Source organism: Macrosteles quadrilineatus, unplaced genomic scaffold, assembly GCF_028750875.1.
Source record: "Macrosteles quadrilineatus isolate MER2022 unplaced genomic scaffold, UCM_ALF_1.0 Scaffold_8__2_contigs__length_117827958, whole genome shotgun sequence".
Taxonomy (NCBI): Eukaryota; Metazoa; Arthropoda; class Insecta; order Hemiptera; family Cicadellidae; genus Macrosteles; species Macrosteles quadrilineatus.
Genome location: NW_026542601.1, coordinates 43,038,253 through 43,054,094, shown reverse-complemented (window position 1 = coordinate 43,054,094; position 15,842 = coordinate 43,038,253). Strand labels below are relative to the sequence as shown.

The 15,842-nt window shown below is 35.4% G+C and overlaps 1 protein-coding gene across 1 annotated transcript in view; it reads right to left on the bottom strand.

The window, feature by feature from the left end:
* LOC129001342 (eukaryotic translation initiation factor 3 subunit B-like) overlaps positions 1–15,842 on the bottom strand; it is a 29,489-nt gene that overhangs the window by 10,250 nt on the left and 3,397 nt on the right. The window contains exons 2-9 of the mRNA XM_054428618.1: positions 13,070–13,265; positions 11,174–11,293; positions 9,626–9,812; positions 6,037–6,194; positions 2,693–2,891; positions 1,373–1,515; positions 607–748; positions 37–232 (exon numbers count right to left, since the gene is read on the bottom strand). Coding sequence (XP_054284593.1) covers positions 37–232; positions 607–748; positions 1,373–1,515; positions 2,693–2,891; positions 6,037–6,194; positions 9,626–9,812; positions 11,174–11,293; positions 13,070–13,265 — 1,341 coding nt within the window. The remainder of the gene's footprint in view (positions 1–36; positions 233–606; positions 749–1,372; positions 1,516–2,692; positions 2,892–6,036; positions 6,195–9,625; positions 9,813–11,173; positions 11,294–13,069; positions 13,266–15,842) is intronic.

Genomic DNA, 15,842 nt, shown 5'->3' with positions numbered 1-15,842 from the left:
AATTTTTCAACACAAATAAGTAAATAAACTACTTACTCAGCATGGTAGGTGTCTGGCCGGTCTTGACACTGTAGAAGCTAACACAGATGTTCGGTGATTCTCCATGAATGATGGCGAACTTGCTGCCTACTGGCTCCCAGGCGAATGCATGGATTTGCTCCTTCACCTCCTCACTATCTTTGGGGATGTTCTTCTCTCTCATATGAAAGATCTCAAAGTTGTAATACATTCCCTGTAAACATAAACACGAGTATAAATCCAAAACGGTAGATCCTATTACTATATTTAAAGTTGTTCACAAGGTTTCTCCTCTAAACAGATATATCTTTCCCAGCAACTACCATATCTTCTTGCACATGAAGTGGTTAGAGTAGTAGCAGTTCTTTGATAATGGAAATTTAAAGATATGGTCACAGATTGCTTCAAAGCCCAGGCAGCAGATTTTTATAAAGACGGAATTTGGAAGTTTATTCCAAAAATACAAATAGTCACAATTATAAGTTGAAAACAATAACAAATAAAATCTAACCAGCTGACATTTAATACATCAATTTAACCCATGTCTTTGGCTCACCTTGTGTATGAAATGATTACAATTTTACTTACACTGTATTTGGGCTGGTCTCCCTTCTCCTTCTTCACCTTGCTGAACCTGTCCACCTTGACACATAAGTAGTCTCCAGACTTCTGCCAGTGCATTGTACAGGAAGCCACGTTGAACAGGTTGTTGGCTCTGATCTCCGTACGGCTATAACAGCATAAATAACATTAATTTGTGATAGTGACAAAACTCCAATTAAGATGTTCCTTTTAACACTTTGATGTGAGAATCTTCTGGAGGTTATATTGATTTCAAACGTCTAGCAACACAAGTTCATATTTAACCAAAATAAAAGAAAAAAATCTTTTTCCTCTAGAAAATTTTGGATGGAAGAAATAGAATATTGGTGCTAGAGGGACTATTACAAAATTTTTTAACGAATTAAAAAAAAATCTTCTATCAAAATTAAAAAATGAAATAGTCATTAAAGTGTTATAAGGATCATGTAAAATCATTCAAAATAATTTATATGGACGTTATTAATCTTAGTTACATATTATTTATTTATACTGTATGATAATTTTTTTTGTTACTGTGTCTAATAGACAAAGTTCATTATAATAAACTCAGTTTTGAAAATAATAAAATTCTTGACCCAAAAGTACAATCCTGTCATCCTTAGTTGACAGTTAACTATCCGTTTGGTTTGGATTAGAAAATTGACGTGTTAGAGATGAAATCATTAATTGACATCAGTGCATCTGCTCGCACCGTGAACACCTGTTTCTGGCATAGTGGCTTAATACATATTACTATTAAAGGTTGGTGTACCTGGGTATCTCAATGAGCACTACTCTAGCAGGCACGTCCTTGTCTTCAGCCACCCAGTAGGCCAGAATGTTATCAGTAGGGGACCAGCTGAAGTCTCTTATACCATTGAGCTTGAAACTCTTCTTGTCCAGTAGACCAAAGGACTGAAAACCACAGAGAAACATTCTCGATTACAACTCAAGACACTTGACTTTTCTTTGAAAATATGAACACGACTTTGATAACTTATTATACAACTTATACCTGTAGGTCTAAGTTTATATGAGCAATTTGGTATTCATGCAAAGGCACCAATAATTGAATGAATTAACCGCTTAATCAAAACCAGTAACTTAAAATACACACATATCCAATCCACCGGGGTTGTTCATAAATTAACGTGTCCAACGAGCTCAAGTCGCTATCAAGCAATATAGTTCAAATCTAACACCAGGACCACATTCTTTACTTATTAAACTTCAGTTTTAATCTGTCCACAATCCTATGCAATGATTAATCTCGTCCTCTAAAGAGAACATCAACACTCAGCATGGATTGTATTCTGTGATTATGTTTTTGTGGTCTAAGGGGCCAGCCACTATCAAACCATGGCTTGTTGACGGACATGAATGGAACAGTGGTCGGCTATGGGTGAACACACACCCTGTCGTGCAAATGTGTTTTGTCTTCTGCAAACTCCTTGAGGTGATTATGCCAATCTTGCTAATCTGAACGTCTGGCTAGTAGACACCTCTTGAGGAAAAAGTTTTCTTATTTAAAAATAAAAAAACAAAGCTGAATTTTTTCAAACAAAAATTAACGAGGAGACCAATAAAACCAGGATTTGTGTGTAAAATTTGATAGCCCAGAAAAAGCTAAATAACTTTTTTGATTAGATCACCAAAATTCAAAACAATCACCAATAGCGTATAATCGGGCATCTATTCATTACAGCATTCTGTTGGTTCTCTTGTCCAAGTAAGAATGCCTCCCTGTGGGAGATGATCACTAGTGTTGCCGCAAATGCAGTTAACCATCACAATTATTTCTTCAATTGCTGAACATAATCACGTTGTTTCTGTAATTGCAAGACATTATTTAACCTTTTTAAATTTAATTTTTAACAGTGTTATCATGGTCGCAGGAGCAATATACAACCATTTCCAATCATAGCAACACATTTTTCAATTTTTTATTTCCGTCTGATACTCCAGTAAAACGAAGACGGTCCAGTCTCAATTAGTTCAGATTAGAGTATACAAATGTTTTACATCCAAACACTAGCATTCGTCAGAGACCTTTATTTACAGACAACCTGGAGTATAAGCCACAAACACTCACAGGAGTCTCATAGACGGACAGGACGTCTTGACCAATACGGGCAAAGTATTTGTCATCCTTGCTCCAGCGGAAGATTGGCCACACAGTGGTGCCATCAATGCTGAAGGATCTCTTCTCCAGACCAGTACGGATGTCCCAGATGATCACCATTTTCTTGGGGTCGATGTTCTCTGCACTGGGAGCAAACGTCACCAGATACCTGTCAAAAACTTTTGTTAAACATGGATTGCAATTGAGGTTAAGGACGTAACATAGAGCACAAGGACTTAAGTTTTAAGGATTTTTGTAAGGATAACAAGCTTGTAGACAATTCACTCCAGAACGAAAAACACAAAATGTTTTACACTTACCAAATTGAGAATGTTACAGTGTCACTGACAGTCTTTTCAACCAAGGAATGATTTGGGGTGGGGAAAAAATCTGGTCTAATATTAGGCCAGGAAAATATTGTTAACACAGTTGCTAATATGCAAACATTTTACCATGGGATTAGGTTATATCTTCTACATGTATAGCCTACACAATTTTGCTGCCAGCCCCCCATTGACTTGAAAAAGCCAAACTCAAAACTTCCTTAAAAACAATATAGGTTAAAACATCTTCTTCAAATGCATTTCACTATGACAACTACTATCAGTGATTTTTTGTTATTGTTTAATTCGGATGTAACAGCCAAACATCGTTAAGGAAGGATCACAATATGTTAAATTCGTGTTACAGAAATTCAAACAAATACAACTTTATACCACCCCAAGCCCTCTTTCACACCAGCGTGGTGCCGGACTTGTTTGTAGACTATTGAATCATATAGGAGCTTTCACACCAGTGCGAGTTCGCCTGGACAGACCTAAACCTCTATCTGGTTTGAAAAATCACCAGCACGAACCTAAACTTCCCATGCGGGATGGGACCGGATGGCTAGTTGTTAGAACATCAGCTCTTATGTACGCTTTCAAACTTGTGCGGAACGAGCTGGTTTTGCCCGGACTTTTGACAGTCTGTGTCTACCAGTGATTGAGTGAGGTTGATTTTGTAGTACTCTTTTTAACTTGATAAGGAAGTTGTTTTCGATGTGGAGGAATTAATTTATATCGGGCACTTGATTAGTTTGGAAGCGCCATAGCAAACCATCCATGGACACAGATAGTCCTGTACAGATTGTCTTATTTATATGGACACAGTTAGTCTTGTACATGGATACAGATAGTTTTGTATATGTACATGGACACAGTCTTGTATATGTGTATACAGGCAGAGAGCGTGAAAGGCCCTTTCAGGACGTTCCGCATCAATGGTACGAGACGGGCCTGCACCACACTGGTGTGAAAGAGGGATTACTTGACCACTAAACCCAAATTTACCATGAAATATTTTCCTGCTTTAATCATCAATCTTTGGTCATTTTATAATACGCATACATATCTTTAAGGGGAGTCGCTACAGAAACTAGTGATTTAAAAAAAATCCTTTTAAAAATTATCATATATACTTTTTTAAGTTCATTTAGTCTTAGAAAAAGATTTACTGCTGTTAAAGATAGAAAAAAAAATTTTGGTACATACTTTTTGGAGTTTTTAAAGTTTTTGGCGGGGAAAAAATGGGGTTTTTTAAATCTCTTATAACTATTTAACTACTGAACCAATTTTTTTGTTTGATATCTCATTTTAAAGAGCAAAGAAAGCACAAACTTTCTCTGCATACTCATGTTATTTTATCAATAAGTTTATAAGTTATGGCTTCAAAAATAAGTTTTAGAAAAATTTGTAGGTAATAAATTTTTAAAAATTTTGTTCATGTACTTTTATTTACCCAATTACAATATCCATGCACAGAAAGTTTATTTATAGTATAAACAATGTTTGGTAAAAATTTCATTCTTATAGCTGTAGTAGTTAAAAAGTTATAAGAACTTATATATAAAAAAAAAATTTTAAAGTTGCGGAAAACAGCGGTTGAAGTTTATACTAGGCCTAGTTGATGCCCCAAAAGAGGTGTGCACGCTTCACTTCAAATATTTTTTTCACAGTGATAAATATATATATATTATACCAAATGTTATGTTTTTCTGAAACCTTACAATCAATAGAACAAAATTAAAAAATAATAAAAAAATCATGATTTTTACAAAATTGGTAATTTTTCAGTAGTGACTCCCCCAAGTAGATTAAGAAATTTAAGTAGTGAGGAAATCTTTACATTTACTAGATAGTCTTTAGAGAAGGCCTATTTAGAAACATTAAACTATTATCTGTGTAAAATCTAAGAATATTTCAAATCTATGACGGACTAACGTAAATCAGTAAATTTTACTCATTTATTGTATTTTGCTTGAGTTAAAACAATTGATGATATCTTGATATCTAATAACAGGCAATTTAAAAATGTTTTTGATTAAAACCTGCCATCAGTTTTACAAAGTGTCATTCAAAAACATTCAGCAGAACGAAAGTTAAATTATCGACATCATGTGGAAGACCCAATTTATTGAACTGTAAATACATTTAAAACTTTATTTCAGTAAAACATGTAACATGTAAATTAGTGAGGAAGTTTTTAATGTAACAAATGGTCAAATGTCACATTTTGAACAATTACTGATATGAATAAATGGGCTGATAGAACAAAGCTCAAGACAGAGCTGATAAGAGCCCAAACACTTCATTAATACATCATAACCCATAGTAATCTTATCATCTAGTGATTCACTATAGGCTATGATTTAGCAGACTATGACGACCAAGCTTCAGAGGTTAATCACCTTAAAATAAAAACAAGCTGTAGTTATTAGACTCTTAAGATTTGTATTTAAAAATTCCGAACTTAAGTAGTAATTCAAATAAAACCACTTTAAAAGCCAAAACATAAGGAATTCTGTGTGAGTTCCTAACTTAAACAGTCAAATAACCCTAATTCCTATTAGATCTTAAATTTTCACCATCAGTGGATAATTTTTCTTTCAAGAGATTTCAGTAGAACGAAAGTTATTTGAACATCATTTGGTGATAAAACTAGCAACATTTTCCATATTTTTTGCTGATTACAAACTTGTCAAAAATATTTTGTGTCGGCTTCTTGAGTCATTGTTTAAATGATAGGTGCTTTAGTTCAATTTATCAAGCTTGACATATAATCAACAGGAAATGCAGACACCTTATAGTTTGAGGATTTAAAAGTAAAATGAACATAGCCTATTTACATCCAAATAGAGAATGTTCAAATTTTCACCATCAGTGGATAGTTTTTCTGTCATAATGTTTCAGTAGAACGAAAGTTGTTTTAAACATCACATGGTGAAATGGTTTGTCATTGAAAAATAACTTTCACCCAGCTACCCATCTACATACCTTTCGCAAGGAGAAAACTCAATGTATGCCACGCCAGTGTGGCCAAACTTCATCGCTTGCTCAAACTTGGGGCCTCCCCACAGGGCAATGCCCTTGTAATGGAAAGTGGCTAGGTACGTGCCCAATGGAGACCACTGAATGAAGGTTTCTGTCCATCGCTGGAAAACAACACTCGTAAACAGATAGACACAATCATTGTAAAGACAAAAAAAAATTATTGTCATAACGGTAAGTAAGGGCCTTGGTGTGAAAAAGGGAAGAAAACCTAAAATGTGCCTATAAAATTGATAAAACTTAGAAATTTAGTTTCACAAGAAAAAAATTACTTAAGATCATCAATTTTATCTTTCATAACAAAAAATGTTACCACATACACCAAAATCGATTCTCGGTTCTCGGTTCCGGTACCATAGATATTTTTTTAATTTTTACTTTTTAGGATAGCCAACTTAATTACTATTTTAAACAGAATATCCATATTTCAATTTTACAGTATTTTGCATAAGTATGGGTCGGTCATACAAAACTTAAGGGATTAGGAAAATAAAACTTATTTGTAAAAAAAAAAACACACTTAAATATCCGAACACATGTAAATCAAAATAATATATAGAGTAGCAGAAGTGTTAAAAATATTTGATGAAATTGGCGATGGGTCGATACCAAAATTTATCGATTCTCGATACCGATAACTTAAAAAAAACAATTCTCAATACCAATACCATTGTTTTAATAGTTTTACCAAGTTTTTCTCAATTACTGAAACATCATCACAGTTTTTCACGGTCACGGCAAGGTCATGAACATCTTCTGCGGCCGCGTAGACATCATCATGAACTCCCACTGTCACGGAATCGTCTTTGTCGTCGTCCGCAATCACGGCAAAATCATAAACATCACCTGCAGCCATGTAGACATCATCATCTTAGTCGTCCGAGATCGCGGCAAAATTATGAACATGTCTTGCAGCCAAGTAGACGTCATCATCGTCTCCTGGGATCGCTGTAACGTCTTCGTTTTAGTCCACGATCGCGTTCGCGGCAAAATTATCTCCCATAGCCATGTAAACATCATCATTAGTGACTCCCGCTGTCCAAAAAACGTCATAATTGTCTTGCGCGGTCGTGGAAAAATCATGAAAATCTCCTGTGGGTGTGTAGACATCATCATTAACTCCCGCGGTCACAAAAACGTCTTCGTCGTCATCCGCGATCGCGGCAAAATCATGAACATCTCCTGCGGCCATGTAGACGTCATCATTGCCTTTGTTGTCGTCCACAATCGCAGCAAAATCATGAACATGTCTTGCGGCCATGTAGACGTCATCATCGTCTCCCACGGTCACGGAAACGTCATCATCGTCTTGCGCGGTCATGGCAATATAGGTAATTTTCCAGCATTACCGGTGATTCGGTGACGATATTTCGGCAACGGTTCTCAGTTATTTTACCAAGAACCGGCGGAACCGTCATTTGACGTGAAGTACCGACCCATCACTAATTTTAAGTATAGAACAGTAACATTTAAAAAGGTTTAACACTATAAAAGTAAAAACCTGATAAAATGTTGAACAAACCCTTGTCATTAGCAGTTTACAAGCTTTTCATATTGCATATTTGAAATATTTTCAAAAGTTAAGTGAAAAATCAATGGCGATTCAAACTCTATGGATTTTAAAACAATTGTTAAAAATGTTGAGCTGGTAATTTTTTTGCCATCAGTAAAATGAGTCTTCTTTCAAAGATTTTTCAGAAGAACGAAAGTTATTTTGAAACATCATGTGGCAACAGTGAACAATGATCAGCTTTTGGTAAATCTGCAGAATGATTTAATTGCAATGTACCGGTACCGATATTTTGCCTTTGGTTCTCGGTTCTTTTGCCAAGAACTGGTGAAACCGACATTTGACGTGAAGTACCGACCCGTCACTAATTTTAAGTATAGAACATTAACATTTAAAAAGGTTTATCTATATAAAAGTAAAAACCTGATAAAATTACGAACAAACCCTTGTCATTGGTACTTTACAAGCTTTTAATATTGCATATTTGAAATATTTAAAAGTTACGTGAAAAATCAATGGCCATTTAAACTCTATGGATTTTAAAACAATTGTTAAAAATGTTGAGCTGGTAATTTTTTTGCCATCAGTAAAATGAGTCTTCTTTCAAAGATTTTTCAGAAGAACGAAAGTTATTTTGAAACATCATGTGGCAACAGTGAACAATGATCAGCTTTTGGTAAATCTGCAGAATGATTTAATTGCAATGTACCGGTACCTATATTTCGCCATCGGTTCTCGGTTCTTTTGCCAAGAACCGGCGGAACCGACATTTGACGTTAAGTACCGACCCATCACTAATTTTAATTTTAAGTATAGAACAGTAACATTTAAAAGGTTTAACTATAAAAGTAAAAACCTGATAAAATGTTGAACAAACCCTTGTCATTGGTACTTTACAAGCTTTTCATATTGCATATTCTAATATTATAAATGTAAAAGTTTGTGTGTTTGTTTGTGTGTTTGAAGTTCAATGACGCATAAACCACTGGACGGATTGGGCTGAAATTTGGCATGATGATAGCTTACATTCCCGATTAACATATGGGCATATAGCTGTCTCCAAGTTCTGCCTCCCAGAACGCAGCGATGTCGGCGAGGATCGAATTGAAATGAAAATGAAATGAAAATCGTCTTTATTCTTGAGCGTTTTTCATATTAAAACATATGTTTTTCAAAACAACTCACGTCAACATAAAGAACGAAAGTTATATTTAAACATCATGTGGCAACAGTGCACAAAATTAAATTTGCATGCAATAAATGAGCAAAATGTTTTCAGAGATCCTTCCCGTAACATGAACATGATAACCACCATGTTTTAGAGACTGAAATGTCTATCTATAAATATAAATCCTATTTACGGATTTAGTTAGTTGAATGTGTCGCCGCCTATACTGCCACACCAGATACAGGCAATGACAGGTGATGTGCGCGCTCCGGTCAACGACCTCACTTTGGCCTACTTAGAGGGGATTTGGCAAGCGAAAGTATGACTCATCTGGTATTGTTTGATTCATAATGAAACGAGGAAAGTCCTACAAACATATTTATGATAACCCAACCGCCGCAGCGTGCTGTATAAGGGTGACCTCCGGATAATACCAAAGTACCAATGGATGTAGCAAACTAAGAGATTAACACTCCAGTATTTTCATGAAAAGGCCATGGGTAGTTGTTAAAATTGGTGCGAAAGGTACCCAAGTATCTTAGTTAAGATATAACTTAAAACTTTTGTTAAATTTTGCGTTCACCAGGAAAAACTACATGTTTAATTACTAGCAGAAGACTGCTAATCAGCTTACCGCCGAGAGTCCTAGGGCGCAATATTATCAGTAACTGATAAGATAGTGAAATATTGGTAAATCCAGGCAATATTAACTCGGAAAATCCCCTTGTGAAGTATCGTTTGTAATTTACATCATTATTGGGATCGTATATTAATTCACAGACATTATAAAGAACTTATCATATGACAGAAACAGTCTAATATAAAAAAAAACCTCAAGACGAGTAGACTTGACTCACCGATCGCTCCTCCAGCTTAGTAGGTTCAGGGGCCGAGTTCTGCATGATCTGCACCATGCTGCCGCGGTTGGTGATGACAGAGAACTGATCGTAAGCGTCAGCGTCCATCAGGAAGCTGTACAACTCTGTCTGCTCCTTGTATGGCTGTGGCTGGGGCGGCTCCCACACCTCAGGAATCTCCTCATACCTGTGCAGATATGTACAACACTGTCAGATATAGGATTACCAAGCAGATAAATCAAACAACTCTAATATAGGTGACACTACTTTGCATTTAGTAAATAAAGGGGTTTTCAGCTAGGTAAATATTTTGAAACAAAAATGCTGAACGCTTTTGCTGAGACTTTTAGTAAAAGTTTTGCGTTGCTGTTTTAGCGTAGCCTAGATAAAAAATATAATGAATGTGCCATGCCATCTTCTCATAAAAATGCCTTTTAATGGAATGATATAGGGATGAATATATGTCCCCATCTCAACTGATGGTAATAATAGTTAATTATTAACTTAGTCCATACGTACACTTGAGCGGAAACTATTAAGGGACACTGGTAAAACTAGATACTGTAGGCAAAAACTCTCTACATAATCATTGCTATTGCTGCTGCTACAGGGCTAATACAATGAATTTCAATCATTACCGTAGCTGCTGGGTGATGACTGACCCCAAATATCTCTGAGGATGGGTAAGTTAAAAAAGAAATGGTAGTGTAGTGGCTAAAACAAAAAAATCAGGGAATTTATAAATAATCGCCGATCTCCTATGGCCATCTTCTGTAAAACAGAAACTAAATTGTGCATCTTGGTTTTATAAAAACTTTCTTGTTTGTATTCAACTGTATGGTGGAATAAAAAATACTTAATTTCTAAACTACGTTTATGTATGAAACACAGGCCTAATGGGACAGATAATGACACAGCCTCTATTGCGTAGAAAAACAAAGCCCAACTGAACAAGTTAGTATCTATTTAGTTTATGAATACCGGTAAAGGTTTAAATATCTGGTAATAACTTAGTTATTTTTAAAAAATCCTGTGAGGTTGTCAAAATGACTTGAGCTTATTTATGTTGTGAAATGAGCACATTAAGTCAGAATGTCAGGTATGGTATTTTATTTACTCTAGGTGGAGTTCATTTCAAGTTTAAAAAAGGTAACACAAAACACACGGAACTTGACACGAAACACGGAATACGACACAAAACAAACACGCAGCAAAACATTAAAAAACTAATCGGCCAGACAGTAAACTACACCTAGTAGGCTATCTAGTTTAATTTACTTATCTGGCAAAATTAAATAATAAATTCATGACAGAGCAAACAGAGTAAATGTACAGTGCCAAACACCGTTAATTCACCGTAAATTTACCTAAGATTTCACTACTTGTCTACCTCCAATTTTAATATTATTTGACAAATAGACACAGCTTAAGTTAACCTACAGGGATCGGGTAGTTCACACAGACTAATTTTTAACCCACATTTTGTTTTGTGCAAGGAGACACTGGCTCTACAATTCAAACCAAAACACAATTTTTTCAGTCACTTACTTCTTGAAATCGGTGAAGAGGTTGACCAAAAATGTATGCTGCTTGTCCAGCTTATGGTTGTTGGCTGTGTTGACAGCTTCAATGGCATTCTCAGGACTGACGTACTCCAAGAAAACATATCTGCAAAAATACAAGATGAAAAACCAGTTAAAAATTGAATAATTTATTGAATAATGTTTAAGACAGTGATTTGTTTAGAACAAGGTGTACCTATACTATTTTTTTTTTTTTTTTTTTGAAATTCCATGCTTTTTCTTAGTTTACAAATGTTTTCCAGGTTCCCACGTGAATGTTTCCCACGTGAACATTAAATTAATTCCCTTATACATGTTTAGTTCCACTTAAACTATAACAGGGTGTCCAGCAAATGGGCTCGGCCAAATTCCCGCATATTTCCCGAGTAACTTCCATTTTCCCGAGGCATTTTTTTAGGGTAAATTTAGCAATTAATGAGTTATTTACAATAACAAGTAAATTTGGAGCAACCTTTGTACACTGTACCATTCACGTCTACTATATTTTACGAGTGAAATCCTATGTTACAATTATTTTGAATATTAAAACCACTATTCAAAAGTATAAGAGCGGGTTTGAAATTCCAAAAAGTAATTTACCGTGAATAACATTATAACATTCAAAACAAAGTTAGAAATCGTTGTTTTGTCAAATTGTACAACAGTAGGCCCTAATGACGTCCTAATCAGAAAACAAACCTATTCTCTCATTCCCTTTTGCTATCTTGTCAAGCGATTCTCGACCTTCTTCTGTTCTATTATGCCAAAGGAGAGTGTAGTGCAAAAAACACGCAACATTCGCCCTTCTGATATTGGACATACGGCTAATATTGGACGAGCACAGTTTGGACAAACGCTGCAGTTCAAGCAATATTAGACCTTCCGTCGGTTATCACACCGCCGACAAAAAAACCTTTTTACTAAATAGAGAGTGTAGGATTCATTCATGGACAAATATTACATTACATTCATACACCAGACATACAAATTTGATTAATTAAGAATGGAAACATCATTGTCGTCTTTCGCGGTGACATTAACGTCATCATATACCGCGATCACGGCAAAATCACGAAAATCTTCCGCTGCCGTGAAACATCATCATCATCCCGCGGTCACGGAAACATATTTGTCGTCGTACTCGATCGCCGCAAAATCATGAATATTTCCCCCGTGTAGACGCCATTGTCGTCTCCCGCGGTCACGGAAAAGTCATCCCGTCGTCCGTGCAGCAAATAAAAGTTGGTATGCGAATGGAAAACTAATTAAAGCAAAGCTGTTATCAAGGAAAACAAAAATTAGAATCAACAAAACAATAATTACACCAGTACTTTTAAATGGAGGGAAAAATTGGATCCTGAGCAAAACTTGGAAAAGAAGATTATAAACTTTGAGAATTAAGTTCTAAGAGCTACATATGGTCCAGTGTGTGAAGATGGAGTACCATGGAGAATGGGCAAAAACAGAAGGCTAAGGTGAGTTGGCCATATCTTGAGAAATGCAGAGAGCTTGTTGAAGAAGATACTAAGGGGAGATCTGAGTGGTAGGAGACCAGTAGGAAGACCAAAGGCTAGGTGGTTGGATGAGACTAGTAGAGGAAGATTTGGAGGTCCGAGAAAAATGGCGACAACTTGTTGGCAAGGCCAAGTACCAGCTTGGGTACAAGTGGCCATGGCAGTAAGTAAGTAAGCCAACTGGTTTGCTTACCTTCAAAACTGGAGTTGTCTGGTTCAATTCTACACGAGATAAAACAAGGTAGGCCTACAGAATGTAACAAAATCGGGATTTGAACAGTTCTCTTACAAACACATCAGAAAATGCCACACGTTAAACTTAGTGTAAAAACAATAAAAGAAGTAGGCAGGCCTAAGTTAATACTAACCCCTTGGTTTGACCAGTCTCGGATTTTGGGAAATACTCATTGATGATGTTCCCAAATTTTGAGAAAAACTTTATAATGACAGAGTGAAGCTTTTCAAAACGGTCTGGACCCACTTGTGGGATACCATCGACCACAATGATAGAATCAACTCCATCCTTCTCCTTTGGCCGGTCTTTCAACAGGTCCCCCAGCAACTCTGAAAAATTTTAATTGATTAGCTCTAGTCTATTTCTGTAGTAAACATTCCTGGCCACAGTTAGGCTATATGACAGATTAGGCCTATACTATACTAGGTCAGTTATGGGAAAGTCTGAATTTACAATTTTAATTCAGAGTTGTCTTAGAAAAATAGGCCTATTTAACCCTTTGCTGCTCTGAATTGTGATTCTAATATTATGAAATTGTGTTAAGTTTGTATATTTATATGTTAAAGTGTGGAAATCAGCCACATCATATTACAAATAATATTCAATCACTTAAAATCTTAGCCTAGGCCTACATCATTAATTGTAAGACTAGATTACTTACGTCAATAGCTCATTGAATCGTGAATTTCACTTCATGTTTCAGTAAGTAGGCCTACATGTTTCAACATATTGTCATCATCAGCTGAGTACTAACTAGTGAAGTTTTTATTCACCATATGGTTTCGTCATTGTTCAATTAAATAAATACGTAACACGAATACGACACGACACGGAACATATACATTTACAACACGTAAAGCTTTAAGACATGCAGGCCTGCTCGAACAAAACACACGGTCACGCCGCGGGTCGGGGACAGCCGGCGTGACCGTGTGTTTTGTTCGAGCAGGCCTGCATGTCTTAAAGCTTTACGTGTTGAAAATGTAGGCTATATGTTCCATATGCACCATAGGCTATCTTACATGGTGCGACTGACTTGAATTTTTTGTTCACTTTAGTGCCTAATTAGAGTGTTGTAATATTGTGAGATAAAGTTCATCTGCGTAATAAAGTGCAAGTTTAGAATCTTATCTTTCTAAAGATATAGGTAAAAATTAACTTAGGCCTAACTAACATATTCAATTTTACAATGGTTTTTAACCATTTATCTGGTTTTCACCAAAACCTTGCAAAACTCAACTAATATAGTCGCTGCCACTACAGAATAGGCCTACACCTAGTTACCGCGACTAGTCGCGCCGCCAGTTGGAGGGTTAAGCCACTGCCTTAACCCTAGCAGTGGCCAATGTTAGAAGTGGGGAATGGCCAACCCATTTTGGCGATTTTGCAGACCTTTTTTTAAAAATCTGTCAAAATTACAAATATGGACTCAACCTATCAATGTTTGTATTCATTTTATTCAGAAAAATCAGGAGAATCTGAATATATAAATAAAAATTGAATCTGAGTTGGTAACTTTTTTGCAAAATAAAAAAAATCATAAAAATTTCAAAAATTCTGATTGAAATTTCAAAAGTAAAGTCTTGTTATTATTACAGTATAATTTTTAGACCAAACCCATTATATACATTTTGTAGTATAGTCTTAGCATTTTGCGAGTGTCCCTGGATGCCAGGTCAGTTCCGCTCTCACGCACGCACACTCACCCTCACGGGCAGAGAGGATTAGGACCGACCCTAGCCACCCTAGGCCGGCCGTACGTTCCTTTCATTAGTTCTTTTAGACATCACTTGTAATCAAAATATAACTTTAAAAAAATTTAATTTTAAATAGAAACTGTTAATACATTTAAATTCCCCTTTAAATTACAATAAAAATGATACCAAACAACCCATGATTTGCATAAATATTCCTTCACATAACATAACTGCAATATATTTCAGGTTTTATAAAGGCACATTGTGTTTGGTATCAATGTTCTCGTGTTGATGAACAGGATCGATCACTGCTAACTATTTTAAGTTTGATATTTAAGTTAACAAATTATACATTTGATAAAGGAATTGCCACTTTTGACTAATTAACGGAGCGCGGGACAGTATGGGGCCGGTCCTAATCCCCTGTCCTTGTGTGAGTGAGGACTGAGTGTGTGTGTGTGTGAGCCTACCTGGCGTTCAGGGACACTCCCGAATTGCTAAAGGTATAAATTCAATTCCCTATATAAAAATGTATAACACATGGGAGAAATATTTTTTTTACAAATGTTATGTAAGAAAATGAATAAAATTCAAATTTTTTCGCATAAGACGAGTAATTAGTAACTCGGAGATAACTCATGTAAGGTAATTATTGATAATAATATAGTACACATATTCTTGTAGGTCATAAACTAAGGAATACAAATATATGTCACATTGTAGGCAGTAAAAAAATGTTGATTACCCGTTTATAATACAAAAAGCCAAAAATTTACGGTTTACATAGAAAAAAATTCAAAGACATTTTTGTAAAAAAATTTTTACAGATTTTTGTAGGCCAAAAATATTATAAAAATGTTATAATACATTCAATTCTCTTTATAGAAATGTATAACACATGGGGAAAATATTTTTATTTACATTTGTTATGTAAGAAAATACGAAAAAATCGCAAGGTTTGTCACGTGAGACGAATAATTAGTAACTAGGAGATAACTCATGTAAGGTAATTAGTGATAATAATATAGTACACATATTCTTGTAAGTTATAAACTAAGGAATACAAATATGTCACATTGTAGGCAGTAAAAAATTTTTTATTACCCGTTTATGATACAAAAAAACTAAAAAATTACCGTTTATGTAAAAAGAAATTCAGATATTAGACTTTCCAGTTTTTATTCATGCATAAAGATTACTGTTAGGCCT